Below are 17,281 nucleotides of genomic sequence, written 5' to 3'. Positions count from 1 at the left end.
ATGCGGCCTAGGCTTTGACTGCGAACCTTGAATAAGACTGTTGGGGTGCCATAAGAGGAGGGTGTGTTCTAATTAACGCTATCGGGAGTCTATATCCAGCACTCAGGATGCCCGAATGATAGCTGTGCAGCTAGCATTGCTGGCACAATTGTTCAAGGCACTATGTATATATACGAACATCATAGCAGAAAGAAAGACCGCAAGGGACATACCTGTAGATTTTGTAACTGACAACCGAAGTTAATGATATGTCGAGCTGATTTTCGAAAGTTCATTGATATGCCCCTCGATGATGCTATCAAGACGGTGTTTGCATGGTTTGCTTCGCGGTGGGCCATCACGTGCTCCTAACTATAAGTTCCAAAGATGACGGAGGAAGGATCCGAGGCAACTACAAGATGAATGCAAGAAGCCGTTGGAATATAAGAGGCTACTTCAAAACCAAAGGAGTCCATATATACCATATCACTGGGCTTTCAATACATTGCGAGTTTGGAGAAGTCGTATATATGGATAAATGAAAGGTGCCTCAGGATGATATCCAGAGCAGCTACATTACTTCCAAGTTGCTATATATGTGCTGGTTGCACAATCCTACGAGCAACGATATATAACATTTGAGATCCACAAGATATAGGATCGACTTTCAGTTGAAATCTCCCGTTGTTGCGGTTTTACCGGCAAATATAACATGAAACTTGAGATCCCCGAGCATGTTGACAATGAAGGTCATTTAGTCCTCACTTGAGCCGATATCCAAACCTACAAATATTAGACCGCTACTACGGACTCGACTCCGTAACTGTAGATATGTAACATTCGAATAAAGAACATCGAATAAAGCACTTGGGCATTAAACCCATCTAGCTATAGGCAGCCAATCAGCGTCGACCGCGTGATCGTCCATTTATTTAAAACTGGGCCTCCTACCGTCTACAACCACCAGAATAGCGTCCCATCTGGCATCTTTTGTCCGTCCTTTGTCCTGTTGAGGGCGACTTGCGCCTCGTCTGCTTTGTTATATCTTGGTTACTTGCTCCAATCCCATGTCGCACATTTCATGGTACCAAATTGGGTCTGAACCATTGCCGTCATAAGCAAGATGCCGGCCCCATCACTACTTCACCTAGCCACAGCCACGGCTATCCGCTTTGTCAAAGGTATAGATCAAGCATTTGAGCTCTCCCGTTTTTAATGGTCTCAGACTAACTGTGTGATTTCCAGACCTGGATGATCTAGGCGCCATGCCATACTCACTTGCCCGTCCTATCTTGCTTAATATCCAAAACCCCGAAAAGCTGGTACGTCGTTCTAAGCTTCACCTGGACTATATTCGCAGTTTCAGACTCATTTACTAATACCATTTTTGATAAATTTTCAGCACGCCATGGAGCTTGCATCCCCTCACCTCGCCGAAGAAGACGAAGAACTGTGGCTTGAGCTCATTAAACGGGACATTCCCGACTGGGAGAAGTACCACCTCCCGGATAATACCAACAACTGGTATGGGGTTTACTGTGATCTCCGGGATCAAGCCCAACGTTCACTTGATGCGGATGCGGAGAGGATGAAAATGGCAATTGACGGCATTAGCGCCAAGCGTGCACTCCTCACTCCCAAACTCATCCCTGAGCGCAAGGGCTTGCGCATGGCTGGATCCCGGCCCTCTTTCCGACAACGCCATGCTACATATAACCACAGGACGGGCGGCGGCGGTGTTGAAAAGAAGCCTAGCATATTCCAGCCACAGAAGCGTAACACCGCGCTGACAATGCCTACCAAATCTCTAAACAACCGTGCGTCGCAAGTCAAGCGTGCACCGATTGGCTTGGTTGAAGAACACCGTCGCCCCGCCGAGCAGGCAGCACCAAAGCCGCCATCAAAGGCCCAACCACTTCCCCCGCGCATCAGCCGGCGCCCAGGCATGTCTCCACCCTCTCTCCAGCACCCCATGCTTGCCAAGAATGAGGCACGACTACGCGCACTGACTTCCACCGCCTCTGCGGCCGCCTCACCCCGTGGCGCATCCAGTAACGATGCGTCTGGCGTAAAAAAGTCACCAGCTGTGGCCACTGAGCCCAAGCCTACGCTGAAGCGCCGTGCGACCTCTCCCCCTCATGGTGCAGAGAACCCATCTGCTTCTTCTTCCTCTCGCCCTGCCCCTTGCGCCCCTTCTTCTTCTTCTTCTTCTTCTTCTTCTTCTCTCCCGATCCCTCACACATCATCTCTGCCCCCATCCGGCCCGCCTTCCTCCGGGCCTCCTACGCCCCGCCCGGGCGTCATTCGTCGACGTCCGGCGCCGAGCATTTTCATGCCGGCAAAACGGCGTCAGTTATCGTGATCTTCAGATCACCGGACCATCTGTTATTTTCAGGGTATCTGAAAGGAGCCCTTATACATACTTGCCTATGTGGGATATAGGTGACATAAATTTTTACTTGGTGTAAGTAGTTTGGGCGCGTTCTGATACCCGAGGTAGGTTTTACCTCACTTATGATTCATTTAAATTCTCATCACATTTCCAAACCACATATTCTTATCCTTGACTCCAGTTATGTCTGTAAGTTTGATAGGGGCGCTGCTTGTCCAATGCTACATACAGGCCATGTGCCTCGACCAACTTTCCGAAGCTTTGACTATCGCGGAAAGTCCAAACGATGCTGCTGGTCAGGTCTCTAGGCTTGCCGCGAGGTGAGCTCTATTCAACGTGGTCGCATGCCCATCTAGCGTTTGAAACTTGGTTAGCTAGACTAGGTAGTATTGCCATCTCCCGGTGCTTCATTCCAAAAAAAAAGGATCAGCAGTACTCATATTGTATCCCATGGGATTGCGCACCCAACTACATTGAAGTACGCATACATCCAAAGCCCGGAAATACAGCCAGGAACGGTATAGCAAAACCAAGCCAGTCCTTATTTCCTTCAAGAAAAGGACCCGAATAAATAAAACGTTCCAGTCAAAAACACCTAGTATGCATACTGCCTCTCCATTTCAGTTCAAATCCCATCGTTCGGTCGCGTGGTCGAATCCTCGCGAAATGGGATGCGGGATGGACACCACTAGTGTTCCTCAACTGATTCACATTGCTGCAGAAATATGGTATCTAAAAATGACAAAAAAGCGGTTACATCGACTTCGCAGCGCATCCTCCACGCAGAGCAAGCACGAGATGGAGTGTGGCGCCACCTTCGAGGTTATATTCTGAGGCTGTCTTGTCATCCGCCCTATTGGTGACAAGTTGTTAGCTTTGATCTGTTTTTTGATCGTGAAAAAAAAAAAAAGAAGAAGAAGAAGAAGAAGAAAAGCAGTAAGATAACTCTGGGGCAGTTCCTTACATCTGCTTGCCGCCGAAAATGAGTCGTTGCTGGACTGGGGGAATTCCCTCCTTCTCCTCGACACGCTCCTTTATCCGGGAGACCTGTGTAGAACCGACCGTATCAGTATAGGCGCATTCAGAAAGTATTGATATAGCGGTGGGGTTTCGGTCGAAGGGTAGAGTGATTCCGTGCGGGGAGAAGCCGGAAACGCATCAAGTCTGACGGGTGGTTTACCTTGTAGTCAGGCTCGATGTCGAGCTCGATCTCCTTGCCGGTGAGTGTTCGGACCCTGTTTGGACGCGGAATGTCAGCTTGCGGCTCTGAACGTGACCTTTTCCAGTTCGGGGTCATGCCATGATGCAATGGGCATGGGGTCATGCTGGGGCTGAGAAACGCACTTGATCAACATATTGAAGCGACGGTCGCTTTTTGTTATTTTGGATAGTAGTAGTGTAGCAAGGTAGGGATCGGCTGGAATGTATTTGAGGTACAGCTCTTGTCAAGTGTTTGGAGAGAAGATGTGAGCCCGGCGGGGTTTGGGTGGGGGGCTGTGGCCTTAGTGCCTGATCGCGTCGGAGCCTCACTTTGACTTTGCGACGATATATACAATGTAATGTAGAGACCACTGTAATTAGGAATCTTTGATGAAGATAGGATACCTCGCTAGGCTTTTGCTATTTTAATTCTAGCAGTAAGCCCCTGAAATATCATCTTTGGAAATGATTGGTCCTTAAGAGTTCAGCAATATATAATGAACTACTTACAGGTATAGTTGATATTTTGGAAAAGAATTGAGAAACAAAAAAGCTATTTTCTTGTTTAGTAAGTGATGCAAATACAAATAAACAGTTTACTGTCTATCATTACTACTTGATAGCAGGAAAGTAGATAGTATAAGTTTCCTCTTCTCACTTGCATACAGTTTTACCCCATCTACCCCGCTGAAATCTTTGGCCCAGACTAAAATCAACAGTCGACCGGAGTCCAACATCAGACAACATGACCAATGAACCGCAACATGTAACAGCTGACAACCAGTTCCAGCAATTGATCACTCATTCTGAAAATGACCCGGTAAGCTTGAGTCATTGATTGTGAGCAGCCAATGCTAATAGTCCCATCCAGAAAAAACTGCAAATTGCCTATGAGAACCATAGAAGCTATAGAAATGCCCTTTTCAGAGACCAAATCTGCCAACCTGGATTTTGCGAATGGAAAGAGGATGAGATCCTGTCCAAAGTCCTCGAGGCAGAGAAGGGGTTGACAGATTTCGTCGACCCGAGAAACAACCTTGCCTTTTGGGCACGCCCCCCAAAGCATATCCGGAACCTGGTCTACAAGATCCAGCAGGAGATTGGTCCTTTGATTGGTCCTGGTGTGTGCAAAATATGATCTGTGGCAAATGTAGAGACACTGTACTAACCGTGCATCTACAACGTAGGTCTCTGGCTCGTACCCCCGCACCATCTGCACATGACCACGCTCGAGATCAGGTCTGCACTAACAGGGCCTGAAATTGATGAGATAGCCGCTTCCCTCCAGATGAGCGGGCTCGTAGCAGAGCTGGCAAACTACACTCTCACCCACCGTGCCCGGCTGGTGAAGCCAATAATCAGCTACGACACTTCGGCTATTGCTCTGAGCTTTGTTCCCGCAGCTGGCGAGGAAGATCGCAATGTGTATAGTGGGAAAGATGATCAGTTCACGTATCACCATCTGCGAAGTGATCTCTACAATATCGTGACTCAATCTGGCTGTCCAATCGCGGCTAGGTATACCGTTCCTTCTGCGCATATCACCATTGCGCGGTTTATTGCGCCCAGTGACCCCAAAAAAGGAGAGTCAGATTCTCCAAAGGAATTCGAGAAGGAAGCATCGCGACTTATTGATAAGATCGACGATCTCAATCATGAACTCCGCTCAAATGTGTGGAAGAGATTGGGGGACCCATGTCAAGGGCAATGGGTGATAGGTCATGAAAAGGGGTTGGAATTGATGAAGGGCCGGACATGGTATGGAGTAGGGGACAGTATTGTACTTGGAGAAGGATTCGTATAGCAGAATACAAGATATATGCTGAGAATTGACTCCAAACATTTCTAGACATCAGTGATGACAAGTATGCCTCAGGCATAAACTTTATGAATGACTCAGCATAATATTCTTGGCAATTCCTAAAATGGTTAGCGCCCACCCAATAGGGCCTAAGCGAGGAAATCCCACAACCCAACAATCGCACTTGCTCTCCTCCGACAAGCGACAATCCAACGACCACCACCCAGCTATCCGGCCAAGTCAGTCAAAATGGTAAGGATATCACCCTACGAGATATGTCAAAGTGTTCTGCCAGCCCCGGCCATTCGAAATTCCTCGAGTCATGGAGAGATTGTGTGTCCACTGTGCGGCCGACCTCGAAATCGTCAAATCTGCCGACCGTCACGAATTACCGCATGATGAACCACCCAACCGTCCATTTCCACCGGATTCTCGCAGGATGGAATATGAAAGTCGGCATTGAAGAGGGAATGGGTGGCGAAACCTGCTATAACAACACTTGATGTCGAAATGACGGATTCGAGAAGCAGACCACAATGGATGCACCCCGCGATCGTTTTGAATGCCAGCCACGCGACCACGTTTTCTTTTCTTTGAAACCACAGCCCGGCGGACATGAACCATCTCTTTGCGACCGCATTAATTTCGAATCGGACTTCGGGGCACGGACTACATTGACATTGATCTTCGCGCAATCAGACCAAAAAGACAGAAGCTCATCTCTCCGCACAGGTCAACATTCCCAAAACCCGCCGGACGTACTGCAAGTCCAAGGACTGCCACAAGCACCAACAGCACAAGGTCACCCAGTACAAGGCTGGCAAGGTTAGTGCCCTCGACACCGGAATGGTAGTCGTGAGCCATTGCTGATGATGTTCTCTTCTGTGATTTAGGCCTCCCTCTTCGCCCAGGGTAAGCGCCGTTACGACCGGAAGCAGAGTGGTTACGGTGGTCAGACCAAGCCCGTCTTCCACAAGAAGGCCAAGACCACCAAGAAGGTCGTCCTGCGTCTCGAGTGCACTGCTTGCAAGGCCAAGAAGCAGCTCGCCCTGAAGCGCTGCAAGCACTTCGAGCTGGGGTATGTTGCATATGCATGTTCTGTTGTTTTGCTATCCAGTACTGACGTATCTCTTCTACAGTGGTGACAAGAAGACCAAGGGTGCTGCTCTTGTTTTCTAGATTGTTCAATTTCCTTGTTCGGCTTCTGGGTTTCCTGCATTGCACAAAGTGCTTCGCTGTTTTTGCGGAGCATATATGACATTGGCAATGGAAAAATGAAATAGGAATTCAACTATTCAAAAACACCATCTATGACTACCGGATTATGAGTCGTGAATGATTATCCCTGCTTCTACAGTAGAGCTGCTAGTAGCTTTCTCATCGTAGTGATGTATGCATCCCTCATGCCTTATCCATTGTTCTCGACTGTCAAAATGGGCTAATATGCCCCAGTTCTTGCCAAGAGTACCTGCACATCCCCAAGATGGGTCCACTATTACCTGTGGAGTGAGACTTTATCGAAGTCTCATATCTCGCTCCATCTACCCCCGAGGCCATCAATTTAGTATTTAGAAGGCATCCGCTACCAATTAACTGCATCATAACTACTTGATCTAAACTTGCAATCCTTCGAAGGACCTCCCGAGCGACGTAAGCTACTTGTCCCCCCAGCTCACCTATATTCAATCTATATATATCCCTAAGAAAAGCAAACGTACTATCATAACGCAGAAGAACCGAGTCGAGAAAATACGAAGGGCAAGATGACGAGCGTGGGGGTGAGCAAACGCCACGAGGTCCTAAACCGGTAATCCGGTTCTCCATCCTCATTGATCACATACTATTGGACCGGAATAGACATGGGAAGGAAGTCTGTCTATCGAAACTGAAAGAACGTGATGTGAAGACGCATATTCTCTTGCGGGTTGACTCCGAGGACCCCCAACCCCCGCATTCCGGAGGACCACATGAGAGCTTCGAACCAGCCATTTCCCGATCTTGAGAGGCTAAACGGCTCAAAAACATCCCAATGACCTTGATGAATTTCAGAGTAGTGGAGACATTTCGTATCCAGGACCTACCCCAGTTTCCCCCACTTCCCCAGGAATCGATCTCTCGGCCTTCCTCCGACAATGGGCGTATGTATCGTCGCTTGTCTCTCCTGTGTGACGCATCCTCGGCCCATCGGACGTAGCCCGCTTTGTTCCTGCGAAAATCATCTAATATACCGGGGTAGTTCTTGTTACTAGTCCTTGGTGATCTGCGTTTTCTCTTCACTTATTAACAACCCAATCTGATTCCGCCGAGAATCAATAATCATTCAGGATGGCGATGTGGTATTCGCTGGGTATTGCTTTCTTTGCTGCTATAGGCACATTCCTGTTCGTAAGTTGATTTCTTGTCTCGAGATCATTTGATCTTGGACCGTGTACAAAACGAACTTAGCTCTAATGATCAAATAGGGATTCGATACGGGCATTGCCACAACCAGTCAGTTACAGTATCTACAAATTCTATAGATCCAGACTAATGATCGACTAGCGATTGCCCACCAAAGCTGGATTGATTATATGCAAAAGCCATCAAATGGCCTCACAGGAGCTGTACGTCCAGACAACCAGCTATTCAACCTCCAACCCGACAGAACATATTCAGAAACTGACTATTCTAGGTCGTGGCCGTGTACATCGCCGGCGAAGCGGTCGGTGCCCTAACGCAAACATTCATCGGCGACCGACTCGGCCGCATCCGCTTCATGCAAATGATGTGCGTGGTCGTGACAATCGGCACCATCATCCAAACTGCCTCCGTCAACATCGGCATGTTCCTCGCCGGCCGCGTGCTAGCCGGCTTCGCAGTAGGGTAAGCCATACATACTTCCCCCCAGGACTATAGACACCCGGCCAATTAACAAGCTTCAGTGGCATGGTCGCAACGGTCCCAATCTACCTGAGCGAAATCTCCGACCCAAGATACCGCGGTCTGATCGGCGGAATCTCCGGCTGCGGCATCTCATTCGGAACAATGATGTCGAACTGGGTTGGCTACGCTTGCAGCTACGCGCCATACGGTCCCATTCAATGGCGCCTGCCTTTGGGTATCCAGATCCCCTGGGGAGTCATCATGTTCGTTGGTCTTGCGACTTTCATGCCTAACTCGCCGCGACAGTTGATTCGTCATGGGAAGATTGAGCTGGCGCGCAGCGAGTTTGCGCGTATTCGCCGTGGCCTTGTGCTTCATGAGATGGAGGAGGAGTTTGGGCTTATGAAGGCGCAGATTGAGTATGAGATGGAGAGGGAGTTGACTTCTTACCGGGAGATCTTTAAGTTGTTTAGACATCGGGTGCTTGTGTGAGTTTCCTTTGTTCTTTTCTTGTTGGGTTATGTCTTTGGGAACTGACTTGGATGTTCTAGGTCTATTGCTGTGCAGACTATGACGAGTCTGACAGGTGTCAATGTCATCCAGTATTATCAGAGTGAGTTATAGGTGTGTGTGCTGGAGTTGGAACTGTTGCTAATATATACCTCAGCTATTCTATACAAGGGCCTTGGAATTGGATCACATTCGATCCTCGCTTTGGCTGCAGTCTACGGTACCGTCGCGTTTTTGTCCAACTCCGTTACCACAATGTATATGACCGACCAATGGGGACGTCGGAAGTAAGTAGATTCTTCTGAGTTATTATTTGGCAGGCCCGCCGCTAACTGCGCACAGGATGTTGATCGCTGGGTTGGCTGGTGTTGTTCTGATCGAGATCTATGCCGCGGTGATGCAGAGGCAGTTCCAGCATACAGACAATCGCGTTGGAAAGGGCTTCGCGATCCTTGGAATCTACCTCTTTGTGGTTTGCTATTGTACGAATATGGACCAGGGCTGCAAGAAATTTTCGCTAACTCTAGTTTTCTTTTTCTAGATGGCATGCTCAACAGTACTACCTGGCTGTATGGGGCCGAGGTTCTTCCCGTTGCTCTCCGTAGCAAGGTGATGGGACTTGCCGCCGCATCTCACTTCATCGTTAATGTTGGAAGTATGTTTGGCATTCATTATTACGAAAACTAGTGCTTCTATGTATGCGATTGCTAACCTCTTCACTCGATCTCAGTCACCGAGGCTGGGCCCAGTGCTTTTGCCAATATCCATGAGAACTACTACTACGTTTTTGTAGCATGCTCTGCATTCTTCTTGGTGATCGCTTACTTTTACTTCCCGTAAGTCACTTACCTATTTCCGTTCTATTTGCTTCATCAGAGACGAAGAGAGAGAGAGATGTATGAATAGAGTTAAGAAGCTAACACCCCTTGTTCAGGGAAACCAAGCAAAAGACCCTTGAAGAAGTGGCTGCCGCGTTCGGTGACCGGGTCGTGGATCAAGAGGGAACTAAGCGTTCGATTAGTGTGGTTGGCGATACGCAGCACATTGAAGCGACCGATGGAACAGCGAAGGCAGTTTGAACCGCTTTGTCTTGGCAAAGCTTTGTTGGGATTTGCCAGGCGCTTACACGAATGCAATTGTAACTGCAATCTCAGAAGTGCATGTGTATTGAAAAATTTCTTCGCCATGCTCGATTCAGAGGACATCGTAAGACATCAGCACTCCAACCCCCTTATTCCGACTGGAGGTAAGATTAATTGTGGCTTCTTTAATATGCCTTCTAAGAACTACCGAAGCCACAAAGTAAAACAAGCGGCTGTTGGACTGCATATGTATTAGGCTGAAGGATTTAAATTAAAGCAAGGCAAAAACCATGGAACCTAACTCGTGTTTTGCCTCCGTTTCAGCCTTGGGTTCTCCACCAGACAAGCGTGAAGAACGAGAACAGTCCAGATCAGATCAGCTTGATGTACAAAGTAATCCCCGAGGTCGCCGCCCGACAGATTATTGATGATTATGCAAAAACATGTTGTCAATTCTCCGAACTGACCCCGTAGTACAATATCCACTAGTGAATAACATCCCTACATACGATATACATCGAATCCTTGCTGCGCAGCATCTGCATATTCTAAGGTTGTCTTCAGGAACTCTATCGCCACGCGTTGGGAGGATCTCTACCGACGATCATCAAAGCTAATATACCTACAACCACGTGTAATTATTTGGAACAGTTGGCTCCCCTGGTCCCCTGGACATTCCCGGGATCGGGAGACTATTTGCCACGTACTTTGGTACACTCTTTGACCTTCATTCCTGTTTCTCTTTTCAAGGGCCTATGCATTTTTTAAAAATTCTCTCTTTCCTCTTTGGTAACTCCCCAAGTTCGGATTTACCTCGGAGCCAAACTAGTTCGACGTTAAAGTTACCGGATTCCCGAGAGCCAGGAACATGAGCCCTGGAGGGAGGGTCCGAGCACACAAACCATCAGACAAAGGGAATATGGAATGAAAGAGCGACAGAAAGGGTTCTATAATATTCTACAGAGTATTCTATGTTGTAGTATTCTAGAAATGACGTACCTTATATTAGGCAAACATTTTATATCACTGATGAATATGGTGTGATGTAATTCTTGGTAGAAATTCGGTCAAATCCTCGAAGCAGATCAGGGTCTCCGCGGGGTTCTATAGAAATTAAGAAAGATAAACAATTCCAAGCTCTGACAACGAACCACGAATTGACAGTGACATCCCCGGGGGGCTGAAAAATAATCAGAATTTTCACGTTTATGGAGTCCCTCCAGGGTTGTTCTAAGTATGGCACCCATGGACACCAGATTCGACAGGGGGATTGTCGTCATGGCGCAGGTGGCTGAGGAAAACCACCCTAACCAATAATGGCCTCATCCGCGCATCTCATTCCGGACCAGCGGAAGCAAGGGGTAAAGATCGACAATATGTGTGGCTGAGCCACGTCTTGTGGCAACGGCAATTCGGCTCTAAACTTCGGGTTCTCCCTACTATTTACGTAGGTGTCAACTGGTATCGCTCACACTCACACGTCACTTGGCATAGCGGGTAAGAAAAAATCGAGAAACCAGTAAAACAAAACAGAAAATATCGTGTATTGGCACCTATTCCGTCCTGAGGATGTGTTCACTATAAGGCCGGTCGAGATGGGTTCGGGAGGCCCGAGCAACAATGCAACCATGGGTCACAGGAGCATCAAAACCCTATTAGGACTAAACAATCCCAGTAGTCTGTCACGATCTATACCACATTCTGTTAGTAGCATCGCTGGACAATCTCCCACTCTTTCTCTGATCGCCCAGGACCCATCTGAAGATCAACCTGTCCCTTCTAGAAGAGTTTCATGCATCGGTCTCCCCGTATTCGGAATGTTGTCACCTCCAGGCTGTCAAACCCTAGAATAATAAATTATATTTAATATTTTCTGTTCGGCCGAAATCTTCAACACAGGGGCAAATAAGTATGCCGCTAACGTTCACTCCGATTGACGCAACTTCATGTGGCTTCAAGAAAAAGGGTTGCCTCCTATTACAAATTGAGTCGGGTTGGAGTATAGAAGACTTCGACAATCCGCTTTTCATCTCAACTCCAAAAACGTTAATATCCCCACTCAACCAGTGTGGATTCTCATTTCTATTTTCATATGGACCCATGACAGGCAATCCAGCGATCCATACCCACAACATATATCGCGGAGTACCCCTTTTTGAAACCTTCCAAACCGGCAGTTGGATCTTCCCGAGAACCAGTTCCTATCCATTGAAATATTCTCGCCCTCTCTCCACAACCCCTCAGACGAGGAGGTGATTGTGCCGCTTTTCACCTCCGCGTAGCCTAGACCTTCATCCTCCATCTATGGCCTCATCCCGTTCAACAGGCAAGCGGCTCCCCATCAGCTGTCAGGCCTGCCGAACACGAAAGATCCGATGTTCGCGCGACGGCCGGCCATGCCAAACTTGCGTTCGGCGCGGTCTAGGCGCCGAAGACTGCATCTATCTCGGCCAGCCGCGGCTTTCAACTGAGCAGTCCTCGCCCGGCGACAGCATAGTGCAGAGTGAACTGCTAGCGCGAATTCGGAACCTGGAAGCCTTGCTCCAGAAGCAGATGGCCTCGAACGCTGGCACGCCAAACGGTGGCGCGGTCTCGCCACTGGGTGGGACGAGTGCAGCTGGCAGTTTCTCTGAACCTGAGACATTGGACTCACTCGGCCCCATGTTGGATAATGTTGGCAAACTTCATACTTCACCTTCTGGCCATGTGCGCTATGTGCCACTAGCTTCGCAGTGGGAGTCTTTAGTGGCAAAGAGCTGCGCTGTGGAGTGTTTGCCGAATTTAGATTCGGATATCGCCGAGGATGATGATGATTTGCAAATCCCGTTGGCGAGGAATGGGAGTATCTCGCGTGCAGAGTTGTTGTCGGTTCTGCCGCCTGGCCGGTATTGCGATACTCTCAAGGATGTTTATCTTCAGGTCTTCTCCTCGGTATGTTATGTGCGGGAGAAATGCGGGAGCGCTAGCTAACAACACATTAGGTTTTCCATATTCTTCACGACCTGACATTTGAAGCCGAGTATCAGCATTTCTGCCATGATCCCGGTAGTGTGTCTACGTCATGGCTGGCTTTACTATTCGCCATTCTTGCTATCGCTGTAAGCGCACTCGATGATGACCACCCTCTGCTGTCTGATCTGGGACGGGAGCGAACGGTCAGCCGGAATATCAAAGTGCTGTCAGCACGATATCGATCTGCCGCGTTGCGGTGTCTCGCCGCCGATGGAGTGATGTCCCGGCATTCGATCAACTCACTGCAAGCTTTAATTCTTATAAATTACGCCCGAGTCCATCGCGGCCTACCAATCTGGACATTGCTAGGATTCACTCATCATGTTGCGATATCAATGGGCTGCCATTTAGACCCAGAGCGGTTTACTCTTGGACCAATTGAGCGAGAAGAGCGACGACGGGTCTGGGCTGGATTGATGGTGCTGTACACCATCCAAAACACAGCATTCGGGAGCCTGGATCAGCAGGCTCTACTGCAAGACGTGAAAATGCCCGCAGACATCGACGACGTTGACCTGCTCACCAGCCCAAGTTTGAAAAGACCAGCACCCTCAACATTCCCCCGCCCAACGCAGATGACCTACCTCCTCTTGAATTTCCGACTATACAGAACCTCCTCGAAGATTTGCGAAACGATCTTCAGCTACCCAAGTACATCCCGCTTCACCACCTCTCACCTCGAAGCGGAAATAATATCCGTCCGTGAAATGGTCGAGGCTCGCTATGCCGCCGATAGAAACAACCCCCTACTCATTCACCACCAAGCCAATCACCACATCCTCTACAGCCAGATCCACCAACTTCTCCTTCTACTCCTCCGCCCAGGTCTCTGTCGGTACCTACAAGGCGAGATTACACCTGAAACTTGCGCTACAAGGGCAAAGTGCATCGCTTCCGCCAAGGCTTCTCTTTCCATCTTCGAAACTCTCCTCGAAACACAGTCCTTCAAGCCCTACAAATGGTATACCAGCGGACTAGGCAGTTTCCACGCATTCCACGCTGCAGTCACATTGGCTGTCATCCTGCTCATTCCAGAGGGCCAGTCCGAGTACGAAGAGATCAAAGATATTCTCGATCGGGCACTAGATATGCTCGCCTCACTCTCAGTCCGCAGTGTTTTCTGCAGCAAGGCTGTTCCCATAATTCGACAGATGATGTACGTGTTACACCCCATCCTTACCTATTCACCTCCAGACTAGTGACTAACGTACAAACCAGCGACGTTGCCTCGACGAAATACAACCCCCAGTCACCCACCCACTCTCAGTCCCACCTCCAAGCCCAGGCCCAGGCCCAGGCTCAAGTCCAAGCTCAAGTCCAGCACCAGCAAAACCAAGCCAATATCCAATCTCAGTCTCACAATCACCTCCTACCAAGCATCCAAATCCCACCCTCAATGTCAAATCTCTCCCCGGGGATGACAATGCAGGACAGCTATGCCCTCTCGCACCCACACTCGCAATCCGGATCCCCGGTGCCAACTGTTGCATCGACCTCCAGTGAGCACACCATGCATTCTAGTTTCGGGCAGATGCACCCGCAGAACTGGATTAGCCCTACTTCCGTTCCGTGGGAGACATTGGGGGCTGGCACTGGGGGTATGGGTTTGATTAGAGACGATGTGATAGGATGGCTTTTTGATGACAGTTTGAATTTCAGGGTCCGGACCTAGGAGGAAGCATTTTGGCGTGGAGCATACTGGAATCGGTAGTTTGGGTGACTTATTATTCTCTTATAATGTTTGGTCATGAGTCATATGAGCAATGAACAGATGGAAGGATGGAAACAAAAGTGTCTCTTTTGAATCAACCATATCTCTAACCATCCACGGATAACAACAAATCTATTTATAATATAATAGTCCAAAGACAACCTTGGAACCCATTCTAAATTCCACTGAAATACCTAGGGCTTTTCCCCGAACCCAGGAGCCCCCCCAAGACTTCCGCTGCATAACAGCAAAGCCCACCGCATCCTCCCCATTAACCGGAGGGTTACATACCATAAGCTCCATATCCATAACCCTCTCATAAAACGGCACCGACCGCTTCCAATCCCCAGTAAGCAGCAACGATCTCCGCAAATAAGGCATCGACTCAATAACTTCCTGCACGCAGGTTACAAGCCACGTTCCCAGACCAAGACCCTGGAGTGAGGACAGGACAAAGACATCTGTCAAGAAGAGGAACGTTGTATAGTCTGTTATGCAGCGTGCGAAACCGACGAATTCGAGTGTGGGCTCTGAGGATGCCTCGTTCTCTGGTGTCTTGTCTGGCTGGTTCTGGCTTCGGACTTGACTTGGATTGCGATACAGCCCAAAACAGAGGGAGTTCTGCAATGTTTCGCGCAAAGTGGGCTCTGGCATTGGCTTTGCCCAGTAGAATTCTTCGCCGGCGTACCAGGCGTTGAGGGTTTCGATGGGGATTAGGGATATGTCGGTTGAGACTAAGTATTCTCCCTTTGTCCAGGTTTTGGGTTGGTCTCGTAGTTCTGTTGGAGAGGACATTTCTGAATCCTGGGTAGATGTTAGTATGTCTTGGGGGAAGTAGAAGGGGTTATTGGTGTTGGGGCTCACTATTTGGCCGCCTTCTTGAGTGGAGAAAATGGAAGAACAGAATGCGAGCTATGAAGATGTGAAATCTGTATTATAGGTGAACAGTTGAAGAACCAAAATTAACACCTGGAGAGAGGGGTCTTTAAATATGGAGACGCTCTGTGACTCAGGTGAAATACGACCCTGCCAAGACGGGCTATCGATAATCTGGAGTATCTGGAACAGAGCGTTTACGTAGACCTCCATAGTTAGATTCACTTGATTTACTTCATTTTGGGAAACGTCGGAAAGATAAGTGTCGGAACCCCGCCCCGCGATGACCTCGGGACATGAATAGAGATAACATAGATGATATACTACAAGGTAGAAACCATGTAAAAGGCATATATTTGTAAATACATCACTCGTCGCAACGTGAGAGCCCCTTATGCTTATTCGTAAAAGACCAGGCAGCGAACTTCAATGCTCTGCCTCCCCGGCGATCCAGCCGGAGTCTGCGGGTCAATGAAAGCAGTATGTCCCGAGCCGTGGGCAATATCCGTCTTCCCCTCAGTCATAGTGTGACTCCTCGAATCGAAACACTTGATGAACATGACTTCCTCCGGCGTCATATCCTTAGCGTAAAAGAAACGATGTTTCTCATTAGGAGCGATAGCATAAGTCTCCCCCTTGACCTCATACCCCTCTGTAGAAGATATCGACTCAGGATCCGGCGCTACCTCTCCATGCTCCTGCCACTCCTTTGGATAAAGAAGATCAACCTTGACAAAATCAGAAGGAGCAATACTCCTCCAATCAATCAGCGCCAACGGGAAATCAGAAGCCGGATTCTCAATCGGACGCCAGACATTGATAATCTGGTATCGGCCCTTCAACAGCTCCTCTACTTCATCCTCTGGCAGGTGGCGACGCACCCGCGCCTCAGCAGCTTTGGGCGTTTGGTCCACGTGCACCAGCTGTACAGGGCTGCGCGCTGAGCCCGGCGTCCGCCGCCGGATGGTATGGTCGAAGATGGCTACCTTTTTCACCCCAGGAAGTTTCTTGCGGAGCAGGTCTTCTACCTCTGCGTAGTACCCCGCTCGCACTTCGGCGTCGTCGGTGAATGCGGTCTCCTTCGCGGGTGAGTTGTACAAGGCGAAGCCGGAATTGTCCGTTGTGAAGTCCGACTCTTGCCCTCGGAGATTCTCGACTTTGCGCTCCAGGTCTATAAGTTGGTAGGAACGGCCTGGTCCGTCGACTTTGCCCCACGGCTTTTTGAAAGGCTCTGTGGCGTTGGGGTCGTAGGAAGCCCGGTCGATGTATTTAAAGGCTGCGGTCGTCATTTTTAATATGTTTTGGTGCGACTGACAGCTTAGCTTAAAGGGTTTGTTTGTGATGTTGAGGAATTTTGTTTTCCGATAAGGGAATTAGTTGGGCTATTGGACTCTGTGCGGGTCGGGCGAGAGGAATGTATTTCCACACGAAAAGATATTATGTGACGATCTAGAAACAAAGCGGGTTATTTAACTTATATATAGGGGATTAAGTATGAGGCGAGGTTAGGTTGGAAATCCAGACATGATTATTAATTATTTTTCACGGCCCCGGGGGGATGTCGGAGACATTTGAAAATGCCATCATCGACAGTTCCCCCGGACCAACCTTGGAACCTTACACTGGATTACAAATCTAAGGATTACCTAATGCATCTTTTGTATCTTTTGTATGCAATCTCTATACACAAGGTACCTAAACTCAACTATAGTCATGACCCCAAATTAATTGTCTTAACCCTCAAAATAGTCAAGATATAAAAAAGAGATATATAGTGCACACAAAATCTCAATTACTTCGTACCAATTTTGGTAACAATTGTCAAGTATGCTTAAAGCAAGAGAGTGGTTAATCTT

At 48.6% G+C, this 17,281-nt stretch overlaps 6 protein-coding genes across 6 annotated transcripts; 4 read left to right on the top strand and 2 right to left on the bottom strand.

The window, feature by feature from the left end:
* Positions 1–1,102: 1,102 nt before the first annotated feature.
* On the top strand, positions 1,103–2,341 carry N7489_009484 (elongin A domain-containing protein; the record flags this gene model as incomplete). The annotated part of the gene is made up of 3 exons (XM_056715234.1): positions 1,103–1,160; positions 1,225–1,301; positions 1,382–2,341. The coding sequence occupies 3 exons, from the start codon at positions 1,103–1,105 to the stop codon at positions 2,339–2,341; spliced, it is 1,095 nt and encodes a 364-aa protein (XP_056562856.1).
* Positions 2,342–4,316: 1,975 nt separating this feature from the next.
* N7489_009483 (60S ribosomal eL42 domain-containing protein) lies at positions 4,317–6,551 on the top strand (the record flags this gene model as incomplete). The annotated part of the gene is made up of 7 exons (XM_056715233.1): positions 4,317–4,391; positions 4,443–4,692; positions 4,759–5,329; positions 5,600–5,624; positions 6,105–6,197; positions 6,266–6,450; positions 6,512–6,551. 7 exons carry the CDS (start codon positions 4,317–4,319, stop codon positions 6,549–6,551), a joined length of 1,239 nt encoding a protein of 412 aa, XP_056562855.1.
* Positions 6,552–7,697: 1,146 nt separating this feature from the next.
* Positions 7,698–9,823, top strand: hxt8 (uncharacterized protein; the record flags this gene model as incomplete). The annotated part of the gene is made up of 11 exons (XM_056715232.1): positions 7,698–7,757; positions 7,835–7,862; positions 7,914–7,975; positions 8,044–8,234; positions 8,294–8,722; positions 8,786–8,847; positions 8,902–9,031; positions 9,087–9,226; positions 9,286–9,399; positions 9,475–9,580; positions 9,679–9,823. 11 exons carry the CDS (start codon positions 7,698–7,700, stop codon positions 9,821–9,823), a joined length of 1,467 nt encoding a protein of 488 aa, XP_056562854.1.
* A 2,307-nt stretch (positions 9,824–12,130) lies between these two features.
* N7489_009481 (Zn(II)2Cys6 transcription factor) lies at positions 12,131–14,510 on the top strand (the record flags this gene model as incomplete). Its single annotated transcript, XM_056715231.1, has 3 exons — positions 12,131–12,757; positions 12,808–13,994; positions 14,057–14,510. 3 exons carry the CDS (start codon positions 12,131–12,133, stop codon positions 14,508–14,510), a joined length of 2,268 nt encoding a protein of 755 aa, XP_056562853.1.
* Positions 14,511–14,681: 171 nt separating this feature from the next.
* On the bottom strand, positions 14,682–15,344 carry N7489_009480 (GNAT family N-acetyltransferase; the record flags this gene model as incomplete). Its single annotated transcript, XM_056715230.1, has 1 exon — positions 14,682–15,344. One exon carries the CDS (start codon positions 15,342–15,344, stop codon positions 14,682–14,684), a length of 663 nt encoding a protein of 220 aa, XP_056562852.1.
* Positions 15,345–15,823: 479 nt separating this feature from the next.
* Positions 15,824–16,714, bottom strand: N7489_009479 (uncharacterized protein; the record flags this gene model as incomplete). Its single annotated transcript, XM_056715229.1, has 1 exon — positions 15,824–16,714. The coding sequence occupies one exon, from the start codon at positions 16,712–16,714 to the stop codon at positions 15,824–15,826; it is 891 nt and encodes a 296-aa protein (XP_056562851.1).
* Positions 16,715–17,281: the final 567 nt, after the last annotated feature.

This window comes from Penicillium chrysogenum (genome assembly GCF_028827035.1).
Source record: "Penicillium chrysogenum strain IBT 35668 chromosome Unknown utg000005l_segment0_segment0, whole genome shotgun sequence".
Classification (NCBI taxonomy): Eukaryota; Fungi; Ascomycota; class Eurotiomycetes; order Eurotiales; family Aspergillaceae; genus Penicillium; species Penicillium chrysogenum.
This window is presented reverse-complemented; position numbering and strand designations above follow the sequence as displayed.